The following is an 18,540-nucleotide window of genomic DNA, read 5'->3' on the forward strand; positions in this document are numbered from 1 at the left end:
ATTTTAATTAATTTGATAAATAACTATATAAATATGAAGGTAAGTGCTCACTACAAATTGAATATAAATTAAGATATGTGTATCCATCCTGCCTACTTTTGCCGCGAAATGGTAATGAGCTCTTGTGTCAAGAATGAGACAGTCTTTGTAATATACAAAGTCAGACTTAGACCTAATGTTTCTAGTTTCTAGGACATTCACCTTATCGAGAATTGAAAGGCTATTTGGTTTAAGCGACATTTCACTTAATATGCAACATTTATCTTTGTAATTGAAGGTGTGTTTTATTTGGTATAATAGTTCGATGTTTTTAATTGAATTTCAATTAAGTTTATTCCATTCAAATAGCTGTAGAAGTTTTTTTGTTATGATATCTTTTTTTCAAAATTTAAACTTTAAATGGCTCTCCTATAAAGTTGCAAAAATGTCGGTTAAAACAAAACACCTACCATGAAATTTAAGTTTTATTGACAAAATTAATGTTGCGAAATAAACACTGGCCTTTGATATATGTACACTATTGGCGGCATAATACATACTTTGAGGAACTACTACCGTGATGAACAACTAAAACGAAACTACGCTAATTTGCAACACGTAAAGCGTTTGTTGTTACTACATCATAATCATAACAAACAGTATAAATATGTAAATGGACCTTGCCCTGAGCGGGTGTATAAACCTCGCCAAAGTCTCCGCTAGACTCGCGTCCGTACACTTGCGCTCAGACGGTACGCGTGAGAACATCGCAACATGGCGTCTCATTTGAAAGCGGTACGCGGGAATTTTGCGCGCCAAATCTTGAACTGCGCCAGAAATGAAAAAAAAATTAAAAGCAATCGCGTAATTCCTCAAGGCGTTTTGAGGAGGGACTTTGCTACACGTACCGCAACTGTGTCGGACAGTAAGTGCTTGAGTTCTCCGTGGGGTGAAATTCAAATTGGAAAAGAAACACTCACGGATCACGTCTTCGGTGAGGTGGAGTCATGGGCGGACAAACCATCTGTGGTGAGTTTTTTTTTTAAGCTTAATACTAATTTTGGTAGCGTTAAAAGTTGTTGAAAAAGTGTTCGTAGTACATAATTACAGAAAATTGAAAGTGTTGTTAAAAAATTGAAAGCTGCAGGAAAATTAATGATAATACTGATTATTTATTTTCTTTAGTACTATAATGTTCACTCATAATTTATCTCTTCCACTGAAAGCTCGCGTAAATCGCCTCAATATAAGATATTACCAAACACATGAATGAATCAACAAGTAGATGTAAAGAATGTAGTAGCTACAGCAAAGAGCATTTAACAATTCAAAAGAATTACACAAAATGTTTAATTTATTATTTAGTACAACATCTTTCAGCTGTTTAAACAAATCATTAAAACGCATTACCAACTTTAGGAATGTAGTTCAATGTAATTCAATGATTACCTAAAACTCTTACTTCACTCCTCATAAAATAATTTACTGTTCATTTTAATGAAGGAAGTGAGCGTATAAGTAAATCGAAAGCATATAATCAATTAAACATCATTAAAATAGTGCAGTTACAATTATCCAGAGTACAAAGTTCACTGTTCTTTAATGTATACGGATGTAAGAAGAATATGATATGGTATAAATAGTGTGCGTTTGAAGGTTGAGGTTACATGACAGATGCTTGGCATCGAACACGCAACGCTGAAAATGGGGAAATGAAATGAATCGAAATTCATTGGCATAACGGTAGATAAATTACTAAGGACATAAGTTTATAAATACGTTTCTAAGAAGAAGGTGCCGTAAAATACATTTCGATGTTTTAATGGCCCTGATAAATACTAGGGAAAGTATGCAATCCCTCCCTTCGTGCTTTTTATTAATTTTTCTGTTTTTAAAAGACACTAACATTATAAACTTAGGCATCGGCTTGACTGTGCTATTGGAATTGCCAATATCCATGAGCAACGGTAACCTCATGCAATCTCTGCTTGAATGCTTGATTAGAATAAAAAACCTTTGTCGGTCAATAAACCTGGTAGTCAATTTTAAATAACTGAATTTTCACTACTAGATATCGCGCTATGTCCGCGTGTTTTCGATATTGGGCTTCCAACAAAACTTAATACACGGGTTTTCTAATGTAAAATTTTTTTTTCAAATTCCGATGATACCGTAAGTAATCTCCAGATTTTCATAACAGTTCAACGTCTGTTCGCCCGATATATTTTTTTAATTTGAAATGCTTACAGAGGTCCTAAGTGTCATTTTCGTTACCTGCCTAAGCATTTTTTTGTTTGTTGCTTAGATGGGTGGACGAGCTTACAGCCCACCTGGTGTTAAGTGGTTACTGGAGCCCATAGACATCCACAACGTAAATGCGCCACCCACCTTGAGATATAAGTTCTAAAGTCTCAAGTATAGTTACAACGGCTGCCCCACCCTTCAAACCGAAACGCATTACTTCTTCACGGCAGAAATATGCAGGGTGGTGGTACCCACCCGCGAGGACTCACAAGAGGTCCTACCACCAGTAAGACAAGAGGTCCTACCACCGGTAATCGCATTTTTGCGATTTTAAGTAAAAAATAAACAGTTCTTGTTGATTATGTGTGCTTGATCAGCGTTATTGAATTAGATAGTCAGCCTGGAAATGTTATAATATTATGTATTTGTTTATGCACTAGGTGTAGTTTACCTACCAATTGCCTTATTTGCAAACATGACACTTTTATGTTGATACGATGTTAAATGTAATCTATAAAAACGATTATAAATATATTTTTGTTACAGTGCAGTGTTTACTGCTTACTTCATGAAATATATAAGTATATGAAATAGTTTAATATAGTAACTTTCGTGTATACACAAATTTTTACCTAACATGTTGAAATCTTACTTCATTTCGTACGCGTATCTATGGGCATAATTTAGTACATTGTGTACGATGCATTTGATGAAATATTTCCACTCGATAATAAAGTAATTCAAATTTTACACTATTTATTCTAAATATCAATTAAAAATCTTACTGGTGGTAGGAGCTCTTGTGAGCCCGCGCGGGTAGGTACCACCACCCTGCCTATTTCTGCCGTGAACCAGTAATGCGTTTCGGTTTGAAGGGTGGCGCAGCCGTTGTAACTATAATTGAGACCTTAGAACTTATATCTCAGGGTGGGTGGCGCATTTACGTTGTAGATGTCTATGGGCTCCAGTAACCACTTAAAACAAGGTGGGCTGTAAAAAAATATATATATATTATATAAAAAAAATATAATGCAACTTTATAACACTAAAAAGAAAAATGTGTTCCGATTCAGCATTTTTTATTTCACGACTATGTAAATTGGCCTGCATATTTAAATATTAAAATTATATTAATCTTAAATACCTAAACAAAGTACCTAAAAAAAAACCTGTTCGTCATATGAATACTTGCCCGTAGTGGGATCTCAAGAAACTCGGCTCAACATCCAGGGAACGCTGACTATTGCGACATCGAGTCAGGCCGAGGATTTCAAGAAAACACCGAAGATAAAATAATATAAGATCCTTTGCACACAGTTTTAATTACTTTTACGAATTAAATATAGTCTATGTTACCATATTGGCATGTTTTAGAAATAATCTCTAATACTCTTTAAAAGTGGTATTTACACCAAACACTGGTCATTTTTATGAAGCATCGTGTATGACGATGTTGTCCTTTCAGCAAGGTTAAATCGGCACTCGTATATAAAATAATTACGTCAATCTTCACTCTTAGAATGGCATGCCGTACATTGGCCATTAGATTCTTATAAGGATGTATGTATCACGTGCTCACAAGCGACTTCCACGAAGAAAGAAAAACACTGTGTCATAAAAATCGCTAATTAGTCGTATTAAGTCTACCCAAGTGGTTAATGAAGACCATAGACATCACAACGTAAAAGCCACCATCCTCCTTCATACGTATTACCTATATACATCGTTGGAATAAAAGTTTTGTGGATTTAAACACGATTTTCCAACATACAATGTAAAGGGCGGCCAGCGTCTACGGTACAAAGCGATTAAAATATTGCAACACAAGAGACGGTATCTCGTGCCAAAATACTTTATCTTGCACCAGTTTCTATGTTATTCCAATAACAAACTGAACTTTGAACGGAGTTTTTAATAAATAAAGGCCGCCGGTTGCTCTAAAGTAAATATAAAACCAGAGTGTATTGACCGACACGTTAAAGATTATTTTGTCGGTTGATCTGAATTACAATTTTTTTTTTATTTTTTTTTTATTGCTTAGATGGATCGGCGAATTCCCAACCCACCTGGAATTAAGTGGTTACTGGAGCCCATAGACATCTACAACGTAAATGCGCCACCCACCTCGAGATATAAGTTCTAAGGTCTCAAGTATAGTTACAACGGCTGCCCCATCCTTCAAACCGAAACGCATTACTGCTTCACGGTAGAAATAGGCAGGGTGGTGGTACCCACCCGCGCGGACTCACAAGAGGTCCTACCTCCAGTAATTACGCAAATTATAATTTTGCGGGTTTCATTTTTATTACACGATGTTATTCCTTCACCGTGGAAGTCAATCGTGAAGAAAATATATAGGAAGTTCTCAAAAGCAACGTAATGTTATGTTATTTTGCAGACTTGCGGCTCATCGGGTCGTTCATACGACTACGGTATGATGCGGATGATGGTGGAACGTTGCGCCAATGCTCTCGTCGGTCATCTGAAAATGAAGCCAGGCGAGAAAATAGGCCTTATCCTGCCGAACATTCCCGAATTTGTCGTCCTCATCCATGGTGCTATGAAGGCGGGACTTGTGGTGACATTTGCGAATCCTCTGTACACTGCAGGTTACTACTATGTCCCTATTATATGACGTAAATTGATGTACATCAAAGCTTCTCATCTATGAAGTGCTTTTGACATGGTCGAAATGTATGCGGTGAAAGCTTTCCCATCAAATGGATCGCACGCTTTTCGGTGTATCCGAGTAATAAAATTACGAAGTAAAATTATACTATTCAAATCCTATATATGTACATATGTCTATATATTTATTACATGAATTTTAAAATGGAAAAAGGTAGGTATGACCCCACTGATCAGAATGGTTATGGAAATGGCATGACTAAATGTATGTATGTATTTTAGTAACCTGAGACGGCCGTTATATAATTCAATTGACACTTTAAATTATTTTCTCAAATTGGATGGTTTCATTCATATGGGTTCCAGTAACAACTTAACATCAAGAGGGCCGTAAACTTGTCTAGTAAGTCAATATAAAACAGCAGAAATAGCTATTTTAAAAGTAAATTGAGCATATTGTACTTCTCATATTCATAAAACGTGAAATCAATAGAGAAATATATCATGTAACTACCAAATTCATTTGAAACTTTCGTTGCTACCCTCGCATACTGCATGTAAAACAAATGCACATGCATAAACAACAAACACATACAAACGTAATGTGCAAATTAATCATATAAGTAATTATTCATTGTGTTAATCTGTTGTCAGGCGAATGTAATTAATTATGCACTAATATAAATAGTTTATTTAGTTTAAAAACGCTGATCAGAATTTTGATCCAACTCATATTTACAAATTCATCGTAAAATAATCTGCCTATCTATGTATAAGTAGGTACTAAAAGCTGTAATAAGCGTCCGTGTAATGAAGATATTTGATCGTTTCAACAAGAAAAGTGTTTGGTTACATTGTAGTACCTACATTTATTATTAACTAGCTGACCCGGCAGACTTCGTAGTGCCTCAATCGATAAATAAAAGACCTAAACTTTTGTATAAACAAACAAAAAGAATTTGTCCTACGGGGCACACATCAAAGGAAAAAAAATTATTATTTTTATTTAATTCCGAGCATTTTCATACTTTTTACCTTTTAAACCTTCTCTGGACTTCCACAAATAATTCAAGACCAAATTAGCCAAATCGGTCCAGCCGCTCTCGAGTTTTAGCGAGACAAACAAACTGCAATTCATTTATATATATATATATAGATAGATTATACCTGATTTCCATGAGAACATGAACCAAAAAGCAGTAAATGCGATTTTAATGAAACATTTTTAATTGCTTACCAAAAGTATATATTGGCGTTTTCACCTACAAGTACTAAGTCCATCCATGTAAAATTAATTACCGAATGTGTTATGCCCGTAAAGTAAAAAAGTACACAAACTGCATTTCCGCAACGCTATTGAAGGTCTCATAATGTAGTGTAAAAATGTTACAGTTATTTCATTCTTGAAACGACATCCTACCCGGATGAGTGGTTACCGTCGCCCATGGACTTCAGCAATGCCAGGGGCAGAGCCAAGCCGGTGCCTACCGCTTAATACTCTCCACAAGCCTCGTTTGAAGAAGGACATGTCATAGCGCTCGGGAAACACCGTAGAGGGGAGCTCATTCCATAGCCGGATGGTACATGGCAAAAAAGATCTCTGGAAACGCACTGTGGATGACCGCAGTGGCTCCAGGTAGTATAGATGTGGATAACATCATTATGCGTAATTTTTGTTACATTGCAATCATAAGTTTCGGTTTATATAACAATATTGCGGTTATACCAATGCAGTTGGAATCCTTACTCATCCTATTGTCTGGAACTTAAACTTAATCTTAAAGTTTAACTTTGCGGTAGGCAGCGGCTTGGCTGTGCCCCTAGTATTGGTTACGTCCATAAGCGATGGTAATCATTTAATATCTGGTGGGCCGTATGATCGTCTGCCTACGAGGGCAATAAAAAAAACTGGTGTATATTCACGTTGTCTATTCATGGGCTCTTGTAACACCTCAAAACCAAGCAATTCTAACTCGTCCATTGACTTACGATTTAAGATATGTTATAACAATGAACAAAAAAAACTCCGAAAGCTATTTTTTTTATTGCATTGGTGGGTGGACGAGCTCACGGCCCACCTGGTGTTAAGTGGTTACTGGAGCCCATAGACATCTACAACGTAAACCAAAAATTACGCGAACGTAAACCACTCACCTTGAGATATAAGTTTCAAGGTCTCAGTAACGGCTGCCCCGCGGTTCAAACCGAAACGAATTACTGCTTCACGGTAGAAATAGGCAGAGCGGTGGTACCTACCCGTGCGGACTCACAAGAGGTCCTACCACCAGTAAATAACTACAAAAACTTTATAGGTAATTTTTGTAATTGATGCCTTATACGTAGCTACAGCTTAAACTGTTAGAGAACAAAGTTGGGTTTGTTGAATTTTTATTCGCACACACCTCACATATTGGTGTTTTTTTTTCAATGTTCTTGAATCAATCTACAAAACCTATGTAGCCTGCATAAACTAAAAACTTCAGTATATTTACTAAGTAACTATTTATTTATCTATTTATTATCATAATAGCACTAATAATGCTTTGATTAGTCTATAAACATTAATACTTTCTTCTTATTCCTAGTCGTACACTCTTGATAGAGTGGTCGTGGTCATGCATCAGTTGAATCCTGCGACACTGATGCTCTCACAATGCGACGCCATGTGGCACGGTGTTTCGGTGTAATGTAATTATAAATGATGTAATTATTTATGATAAATTTACAATCAGCCAACACATATGGCCTTTTAAATAAGAATATAATTATATTAAGTTTAAAAACTAATAAATTATTTTGTCTAACCACTTCATCAGGTCAGGACAAAGTACGTAATAAAATTATTCTATTGACAAATACGTGTGAAAATATTCGGATCTATCGAAAGACTTAAACAAAATTACGTTCAGAGACTTTAAAACAGCAACAGGTCAAGTTATTAAAACGTGCTAAAACGTTATTGAATGACTGGTTTTCATTTACGCTAGATAAATAAGATGAATGATCGATGTTACACAGCAGACCGCGTTATCTCTTCGATTATAAATAAAGTTATAAAACTCGACTAGTAGTTTTGTTATCGCCACGTGTAAAATCATGTGCTTATTAATTATAATACTTATTGATAAGAACTCGTCTAGTTGAACCATGTTAGTCATCGATTTTCGAAAAACATATTAGTGATTTGAAAAACTACAAGAACGTGAAAAAGTTCTTGTAAATTAATTTATTCACTGTCAACAGTGGCAGACACATCTAAACCCATCTGATAGATAGTCGACGCAGGTCACGAGCATCGAAAAATCTATTATACTATTTAGTTTCTAGAACAATATTTTTTATACGCCTAACTATTAAACAAATTTTCGTTATTATCGTAAAAGTATCGTGATAGTTCTAATGAATACTTGCCCTTTGCATTTTGAATCTTACAATGTTGAATACAATAAGGAGAATGAACGTTAAAATTAGGCCACGAACACAACTCTCATTGATTTAATTGTTGCTATCGATGTAAATGCTTGGTAAACTTTGAGCCCAAGTAAAGTTCAAATTAATTTATCGAAGCGACCTTGAACATTAAATAGATTCAAGAAGTATCTACTAGTAATCGAAATAGTCTGAAAACTATATACGGTTGCTTCAATTATTCATGCATGTACATAAATGTAGATAACGTGCTTGCTATGATGATCCGCAACGTTGAAATGCTAATAGCAATATTCATGTAAAGATAAATACTTGTAGTAATAATAATTTTAAGTTTCGTGAACACGAAAGCGTAATACAAGGCCTATATTCTAACCCGGTAACCATACTCATAGTGCAACCTAACCCATGTATCAGCCCGCTGAGTTTTTCGCCGGATCTTCTCACCGGGTCGCGATTCCGATCCGGTAGTAGATTCATCCGCGAAGCTGCTGCTCTCGAGTTGTTAGGTCTCCTTCTGAGGCACTCGGGCAGCTATTAGCGAATCCCACCCCTCCTGGCTGAGCCTTTGCTCGCCCACCTGTCCTGGTGAAACTGGAAAGGCCCCAGGGCCACCAGTATTCATTCAATCATAAAAACGACCTATGTTCTCTCGAGAACGTGAATCCTCTGAGTCGGTCTTTTTGGATATATGTAGTTACAGTGCACGTATTGCGATAAATTTAGCAAATAAGCATTTCCATTTAAATTTTTTAGGAATTATTTATTACGCGGTTTGCGATCGGAGTTGACTGATACAAAACGTAATGGAGGGAAAAAGCGCTATGACTCCTCCATGCGAATTTCGCTCTCTCTTGCGAGAGCTCTCTGTCTCTCTTTCTATGATATATATCTATTAAGTTTGTATGTTCGTATTTATAACTATTAATATTTCATCTAAAACATTAATATTTTTTTAGTAAAGATACATTTTCTTAATAAGGAAATCCGTTCCTTTTCGTTTTTCGTTCGCATTGGTTTTTTAGTGTTATTATGTCAGGAATCACCAGCATTTCAGCATCAACTGTTGCAATCATCATGTAGCTTTTCTACAAATAGTGTCAATGTCAATAGTTATCAAGCCAACAACTATTAAGTAAATTGCTAAACGATAATTCAGAAGATGCCTTTCGCATTCTACACGAATTATTTTGGGTCGTATACGTTTTTTAATTAATTGCAGTTGAAATACAACGGCAGTTCAATGACTGTGGCGTGAAAGCAATAGCCACTATTGAGATGTTCATGCCGGTGGCCCAGGAAGTCAGCAAGTCACTGAAAGATTACAAGGGAACCATTTGGGTTGGTGGCGAAGATGATAAAGCAAAAGGTAAGAGTTGTATCTTATCTTAGTTTGTATCTTACTTTATTTCATCGTCTTGATATGCTTATTCTTGGTACTGCTAATAGGTTTGTTTCTAAATCTATACGGATTCACGGTCCTACTTATTTTTATTGGAAAAGACTTATTAAAGTAGTGGGTTGATGGGTTAAAATTTTCAGTAAGGTTCATCGATTTTTGGGGCGGGGAGGAGGTAGGGGATGGGAGAGGGGCTTATTCCTTGTATCATCCCCGCGAAACCCCATGTTTATGAATGGTCATGGCTAATGTTTTCTGGTTAGAATAGCGCTATTTAGTCAAACCGGATGGGAGAGGACGGGCTCCCTCTACCATACCCCCTCCCAGTTTTACTCCGCTTTATCTCTGGCGCTGCGGGAAAAGTAGCCTTTCTCTTGAGTACCGAAGCACTGTCACTCATGCTCGATTCCCGCGCTTCGTCACAGCGAGCGAGGGCTAGTCTCCCTCCGCGCCTCAGGCTTTTTATATACACTCTCTCACTCACACACTCAGGGGTAGGCCAGACAAGACCACGTGGAAAGTGGGATGCTCTGATTCGGTTTTAAGTCACTTCATGTTCCATTTCACAGTATAAACAATAATTCGTTATTTTTTGTGTAAAACAAGTCAATGCAATTGCATAATACAGCAACAATTATTGTGCATATTAATTACAAACCAAATGTAATATGTGAAAATAATAAAATTTATTTAGGTAAAAACATGAAAAAATTTAGTAACATACAGTTCAAACGTTAACGGAACGTGAAATGTCAGTTTTGACGTCTAATATGACAATTTTTCCAATTTTTATGGAAACTTAAATATTTATATATATGAGTCGTCTATTATCAAAGGTGGCAATCTGTACATTTGGACAAAAAATTTTTATTGATATGTCAATACAGATTTATTTGAATATAATCGTCACCTTCAAAGAATACGGTTCAAAACCTGCATTAAATAAAGGTTAATAGTTAACCTGTTATTTATCTAAGATGTCGTTCCGAAGAGTTTTGTGACTGCCAATGGAATACAAAGTCAATAATTCGTTTTTCTGATTTACCAATCATTGTCCAAAAGTCAGATTGCCGCCTTTGATAATAGTCGACTCATATATCGTAAACCGTAACTTCTCGCAAATTGAACATTTGTAAAAAGCTTTCTATTTATGAGTATTATCCACAAAAATAATGTGAACTTCTAAATTGATGGAGCATAACAGAAATTTTTGCCAAATTTATCTACAACGGCTATAACACATTGATAATTTTAATCGGCTAGGTTACGCTGACGTCTTCAATTATACTCTAGGAATGCACTACATACAGTTCACCGGCTTGACTGTAGTAGTCACATACTAGATACATACATATAGATATAGAACACATACACATTAAGAGGTTGGAATGTTGCGCACTTTTGGATTTGAAGTCAAAGCTTCAATTTTATTCCTAGAAAACAGTAGTGCGTTTGAGATTGTTCATTATATGTAAGAATGTACATCCGTAAATTAACAAAAAGATCTGAAATATGTTTTGCTTTTTAAGCAATTGCTCGAACAATCAGTTATGACGTATTAATGAAATTGAATTTTAATTGACTAGTAAACGTTCTATTACTGGCTGTTACAATTTTCGATAAGTACATAATTGTTCTAGTTTCCGTCGGCTAATGAAACGTACTTAATTAGTTGCAACAGAAACAGTTGATACAAGTGAGTCGTCTATTATCAAAGGTGGCAATCTGTGCATTTGGACAAATTTTTTTTATTGATATGTCAATACAGATTGATTAGAATATAATCGTCTCCTTCAAAGAATACGGTTCAAAACCTGCATTAAATAAAGGTTAATACTTAACCTGTTATTTATCTAAGATGTCGTTCAGAAGAGTTTTGTGACTGCCAATGGAATACAAAGTCAATAATTCGTTTTTCTGATTTACCAATAATTGTCCAAAAGTCACATTGCCGGCTTTGATAATAGTCGACTCAAGTGTAGGTACGAGTTACGGCATTCAATGAGAATTTGGTTGGACCCTAAACAAAAGAATAACTCTTACTTAACAAAAATACGTCTAACCTAACTACGGCATGTTACGCTATTCATATCATGTTTTATTGATTACTATATATTTGTGAAATTAATAATATATTAGTGCCTATGACGTACATAGTTCAGTTCACTTAATGCTGCTTTTATTTGAGAATATTATGCATCCTGCATTACATTTTATTTGTGCCAGTAGTAGGTATATTGTGTTTGTTATTCTTACGCACAATCGATTTGATAGGAAACAAACACTTGCGTGCGCAACTTTAAACTGAAAACAATTAGTACAGTTTCAAAATGAACGTCGAAACAATATTTGATAATATATTTTAGGCCATGATGACTTATATTAGGTACGCTAAAATGCACAGAATTCAATGCTACATTTCTAAACAAACTTACGCAGCATTAGAATACTGGTGGTAGGACCTCTTGTGAGTTCGCACGGGTAGGTTCCACCACCCTACCTATTTCTGCCGTGAAGCCGTAATGCGTTTCGGTTTGAAGGGTGGGGCAGCCGTTGTAACTATACTTGAGACCTTAGAACTTATATCTCAAGGTGGATAGCGCATTTACGTTGTAGATGTCTATGGGCTCCAGTAATTACTTAACATCATGTGGGCTGTGAGCTCGTCCATCCATCTAAGCAATAAAAAAAATACTAGGTGAGCATATATACATCGCTGCTGTCGTTTAAATAGAGACATCATTATCCACAGCGCTTAATGAGCCATTTTGTGTGTCGAACAAGAGAATAAATCATTACCAGTAAATTATTTTCAGGTATCCACGGCCTAAGGTCATTGTTAATGGCGGATCACAAAGCGGATCTTCCCACATTGAACTGCGACGATGTGTGTTTGATACCGTACTCCAGCGGTACGACTGGAATGCCCAAAGGCGTCATGCTCACTCATAAGAACCTCGTGTGCAACTTAAAACAAGTCAAGTGCCCTGAAATGATGAAGGATGGTGTTGTGAAAGGTAATTAACATGTAATTTAAGAGCTGTGTATTCTTATTGTTGTTACTGGTGGTACGATCTCTTGTGAGTCCGCACGGGTAGGTACCACCACCCCGCCCATTTCTGTAGTGAAGCAGTAATGCGTTTCGGTTTGAAGGGTGGGGCAGCCGTTGTAATTATATTGAGACCTTAGAACTTATATCTCAAGGTGGGTGGCGCAGTTACATTGTATATGTCTATAGGCTCCAGTAACCACTTAACACCAGGTGGGCTGTGAGCTCGTCCATCCATCAAAGCAACAAAAAAATAATAGAGTTTAAATATATCATAACTGAATTTTCATGTTAGTTTTTCTCGCCAGCGACAGATCGCCGAGTCAAGACCCTTATATCTGACCGTTGCCCATACCCAGAAATAGGAGCAGTATGGACACATTTTCAGCCTCGAATCTGTGACATCTATGAGTGTATATGGATTCTCTGGGCTGCGGACACGTTTTAAATTTGAATTAATTGTTCTTCCCTGAGCTTATATATTGATAAAATTTCGAAAATTACGTTACTTTGTTTGTGTGACCCAAAAAAAAAAACATACCTAAATAACAATTAATGGTTTGTGATTAATTTTTCGCATTTTTTTTTATTATTTCTTCTACAATTTAATTCTTACGTTTCCAATATACATATATGATATAGCTTGGATCGTCCGTGACCATGTATAAGTATAGTTTTCATGTTATCGAATCATCTCTACATTTTTGAACGCGCTATTTCAGGTAAAGATGAGGTTGTTCTAACTGTTCCCCCGTTCTTCCATATTTACGGTTTCAACGGTATACTGAACTACAATCTTAGTCTTGGTTACCACATCGTTACTATGCCTAAGTGAGTATTCTCAAACACTAAAAAGCCTATGTTCCCCGGGCCTCCTTATAAGTAAATAACGTTAATTGTAAGGTAGGTATTTCATTAATTTCTTAAAGAAAGATTTTACGTACGGAGCTCACATTATGAATTCCACTGGATCAGTTCCGCAATTTTGCTAGCGTTAAATTGTATATTTGAAAACTTATAAAATATGCGTTAAATACCCTACATAAATATTTTTTACGGGATGAAGGGGAAAGAAAGACTTACAAACACATTGGCATTCATAATCAACTAATAAATTTTATAATTATTACAGTCCGCCTTGGAAGTCTCAGTTTAGTACCTAAATAAAATGTTTCAAATTTCGCCGATAACTACCGGAAATATTTACCTAATTCTGATAAGGCCAACTATCAAATGAATTATAAAAGAATTAAATTACATTATATTGTTATTACAGAACGTTAAATGAGAGCTTTGGCATAGTGACAATAAAAAAAAAAACTATGTTCTATTGATTGTTTTTATTTTTTTAAACATACATATTTCTCATTCGATAAAAGTCATGAATTGTTTAAAAAATATTTATTATTAACTTTGCTCTGCGTCGTTATAATTGACAGACAAAATGAAATATCTAGTAGTTGTAGAGTAGTTGTTATTCGTTGGAAAGTATTCTCGAATGTTCTTGTTTTAAAAACTGAAAATTTCTTATGCGCCGCAGATTTACTCCGGACGATTACATCAAGTGCTTAGTGGAACACGAACCGACCACACTGTTCGTGGTGCCATCGCTGTTGGCGTTCCTCGCGACTCATCCACTGGTGAAGAAGAGTCACCTTCAGTCCATTAAGATTATTATGGTCGGAGCGGCTCCCACCACAGACGCCATGATGGAGAAATTCTTGCTTAAGTGCGAGAAAACTAAAGATGATATCCGACTTTTGCAAGGTACAATCAATTGAAATAGAATTTGTTACATTGAAATACACTTTTCAAAACACCTCAAAGTCGCTTTCTAACCGGCGGTATAATTATAATTGAATATGCAATTTCGAAAAGGGCACATCTCTGAAAATGTAAAATGTTCAGGAAATGAAAAAAATCTGATTATTTTCTAAAGCAGTGTAAAATTTAAAATATAAACTTTTGAGATATATTTTAGTGTTAATTATCAATTGAAAATTACTGGAATTATTATAAAATGGGTGTAGGTAAGCCTCAAAAGTACATGTATATGAAAAAACGTATTTGACAAAATATGCGACATGTGCCCTTTTCGAAATTGCATATTCAGTTGTAAATAAGTCTGGTGCCTTCAAAGTCCAAACTAGGTAGGTATACACAGCGCTAAATAGCGCGAGCTATGTGATAGCATGAGCGACATTCATAAAATGTGATTTTAAAAATAGATTAATAAAAATTATAGACCTTGTTTCAAGATGGGTTGCAATATGTTGTTTATGATGTGCGGAAACTACTTAAAAATAGGTAGACCGTGAGCTCGTTCCTCAGTCTAGCGCGATACACAAAGCGACAGTGGTCACTAGTGGGTATGCTTAGTGCGAGTTTTTTAACGTTCTCGATAGCGTAAAAGTTAACCCAAACTTGTATGCAGTTGGAACAGCGCCCCTAGCGGCAAATGTAGGCCATCATAGAACACAATATATTTGACAGATGCTTGAATCACGCTTACGACATTTTCAAGATATGCATGCGCTTAAACAAGTTCCGAATAACAACATTCGGACTATCGGTCTACCGAGCAATTTCACCAGCCGGGCGGAAGATCTTTCCTGTCGTTAAACCTCCCATAATGCTAAAAACACAGGTCGTGATGTGCATAGTTACTATGAATTTATGTTTGTATTTTAATTAACGTTTTAGGGTACGGAATGACAGAGAGTTCTCCCGTGACTCTATTGACTCCGTTCGACTACCCTTACGGTAAGGTCGGCTCGGTCGGTCAACTAGTCCCCAGCACTCAGGCTAAAATCGTATCGCTGACCGATGGCGAAATGTTGGGGTCTCACAAGTCTGGAGAGTTATGGCTCAAAGGGCCTCAGGTAATATCATTATATTTTAGTAAATTAATCTGTTAAAATAGTACTACCTACTTTATGTTCTGTTTCCGAACTTTAGTGTGAGTAGCTACCAGCTTGCTTTGCTTGTTTCCGCCTCGTACAAATAGCTTTACTTAATGCCCAAACGAACAAAGAAACGGCGACTTGTTTTAGTACCTAACCTAAGTAGTCCCTACTAAACTCAATAAAATATATTTTTTGAAATAATATACTTTTTTAAATGTATTTGTGTTGTAATTGTACCCACCGAACATTTTGTTACATATTTTATACTTAGAATAATTACACACATTTATAATAACAAAATATGTACTTATTCTATAAAATTTGTCGTGGGGCGTGTTGTGAACTCACTCGAATAAGTACCACGGCCCTGCTTATTTTTGCTGTGTTACAGCAATGCGTTCCGGTTTGAAGGATTGGGCAGCCGTTGTTATACAGAACTCATGTCTCAAGAAGGGGGCAGCATTTACGCCGTTGTGACTTTTGGTTCCGGTAACCACTTAACGTTAGGTGGGCCGTGAAATCGTACAGCCATCTATATAGTTAAAAAATTGGGTGTTTAGCCCCACTCATCATGTACTTCATATATTATAATAAAATTAGTGTCCGTTTCCGGGATGCTGTATGGACGTTATTGTCTTATGACCTCTCGCCTATTAGGTAACGAGAGTCAACAATTTAAGACATCAAATTATTCATGCGATATTTCTAAAATTAGGTGATGAAAGGCTATTGGAACAATGAAGCAGCGACCAAAGAGACTGTGGACAGCGACGGGTGGCTACACACCGGCGACGTTGCTTATTATGATGAGGATTATTATTTCTACATTGTTGACCGCACGAAAGAACTCATAAAAGTCAAAGGCAATCAGGTATGTATTCATAATAATAACAGCATAATTATATACTACTAGCTGACCCGGTAGACTTCGTAGTGCCTCAATCGATAAATAGAAGACCTAAACGTTTATGTAAAATAAACTTAAAACAAAAAAAGAATCCGTCCGACGGGGGACACATCGAAGGGAAAACAAAATTGTTATTTTTATTTAATTCCGAGCATTTTCATATTTATCTACCTTTTAAACCTTCTCTGGACTTCCACAAATAATTCAAGACCAAAATTAGCCAAATCGGTATAGCCGTTCTCGAGTTTTAGCGAGACTAACGAACAGCAAATTATTTATATATATAGAGATTAGTGCTTGAAGATTCCTTTCACGCAAACAGCTGTGCACTCATATAGTATATTATAAAGTATCTTAGTTAAATATAGCATCAATATTTTTCTTGTTCTAATTAATTAACATACAAATGCTGAAACGTTGAACATACTATTTGTTTGCCTTGTTCGAGAAGATGGCTTTCTCAGGTGTAGTGACGTGTATACTTTTGCAATAGAATTAACAAGGAAATCAATAAAGATAAAAAAAAAATGTTTGGATCTGCTTTTTTTATACAATTGATTAGGAGATAAAAAGTAACATTAATTAACCTAATTTCACGAATAAGTTATATGGTTTCAAGTTTTCTTGCACATTTTTTAGGTAAATTCCACTTGACATTTTTTTTTTTGCTTTTTGCGCTTAGATGGGTGGATGAGCTCACAGCCCACCTGGTGTTAAGTGGTTACTGGAGCCCATAGACATCTACATCGTAAATGCGCCACCCACCTTGAGATATAGGTTCTAAGGTCTCAGTATAGTTATAACGGCTACCCCACCCTTCAAACCGAAACGCATTACTGCTTCACGGCAGAAACAGGCAGGGTGGTGGCACCTACCCGCGCGGACTCACAAGAGGTCCTACCACCAGTCAAATTTTGATTAGTATCTAACAATAAGTAAATCACTATTTGCAGGTGTCACCAACTGAAGTGGAAAATGTTATATTGGAACGGCCCGAAGTAGCAGATGTGGCAGTCGTTGGCATTCCAGACCCTCTTGCTGGAGAACTACCTAAAGCCTTTGTAGTCTTGAAATCAAATCACAAACTAACAGAGAAAGAGGTTTATGATACAGTAGCACAAAAACTCACAAAGTACAAGCATCTCGAGGGTGGTGTAGTGTTTATGGATGCCATCCCAAGGAATGCTGCCGGAAAAATAATGAGAAACGAACTAAAAGTTTTAGGAGGAAAATCGAAACATTAATATAAAGTGTTAATATGTATTTTAAAATATTGTAAATAGTGAAGTGTGATAGTTTTGTGATATATTTAATTAATTATGTAGTGTAAATAGGAATGATCCCTATCTAATTTTGAGAAAATTATTTTTGTTATTATAATTAGTAAATGAATTAAAGTATTTTGTTACTTGATTTTTATTACAAAACATTTTTTTTATTTTATGTGCACCAACTGCACAAATCATACTGCAATCATCAGATAATGTCTTCACAGTCTATCTGGTCTAAAACAGTAATTACCACTGCCACAACAAATTGTATACCTCTGTCTTTATTGAGACATACTTGGCTTAGGACTTTTTTTTTATTGCCCTTGTAGGCAGACGAGCATACGGCCCACCTAATGGTGGGTGGTTACCGTCGCCCATGGACTTCAGCAATGCCAGGGGCAGAGCCATCCCGCTGGCTGGCTACCTTGATATAGTAAAACTGTGGTACCCAAATAAATTTATATGAGCTACCTAGTAAATAATATAATACCTAATTAAATTTACCTAAACCATTTATCAGGAATACATTATGAATACTTAAAGGTAGGCATGGAAATGATTTTTGATTAATGATGTTTTTAATTAATTTTTATTGGATGATATTAAAAAAAAATCACAAACATTTCACATGTGAAATGTCGTTGGCAGTGATTTTTCATGGTTAAAATTACCACAGCATCACACATTCTTTATGATATTAGAAATGAAATATGAATTATAATATAAAA

At 35.9% G+C, this 18,540-nt stretch overlaps 1 protein-coding gene and 1 long non-coding RNA gene across 4 annotated transcripts in view; one reads left to right on the forward strand and one right to left on the reverse strand.

Moving 5' to 3' along the window:
• The window catches only part of LOC134200577 (uncharacterized), a 481,544-nt gene that overhangs the window by 67,135 nt on the left and 395,869 nt on the right, over nt 1–18,540 (reverse strand). The window lies entirely within an intron of this gene.
• Nucleotides 19–17,968, forward strand: LOC101736671 (uncharacterized). 2 transcript variants are annotated; one of them, XM_062673705.1, is made up of 9 exons: nt 19–39; nt 4,622–4,832; nt 9,503–9,649; nt 12,496–12,696; nt 13,451–13,559; nt 14,269–14,495; nt 15,432–15,610; nt 16,350–16,505; nt 17,495–17,968. In XM_062673705.1, exons 1-9 carry the CDS (start codon nt 34–36, stop codon nt 17,783–17,785), a joined length of 1,527 nt encoding a protein of 508 aa, XP_062529689.1. In that variant the 5' UTR covers nt 19–33; the 3' UTR covers nt 17,786–17,968. The 2 variants fall into 2 exon arrangements, with proteins under 2 accessions (XP_062529689.1, XP_004928429.1); XM_004928372.5 differs by lacking the exon at nt 19–39 and adding an exon at nt 572–1,008.

Source organism: Bombyx mori, chromosome 18 (genome assembly GCF_030269925.1).
Source record: "Bombyx mori chromosome 18, ASM3026992v2".
Taxonomy (NCBI): domain Eukaryota; kingdom Metazoa; phylum Arthropoda; class Insecta; order Lepidoptera; family Bombycidae; genus Bombyx; species Bombyx mori.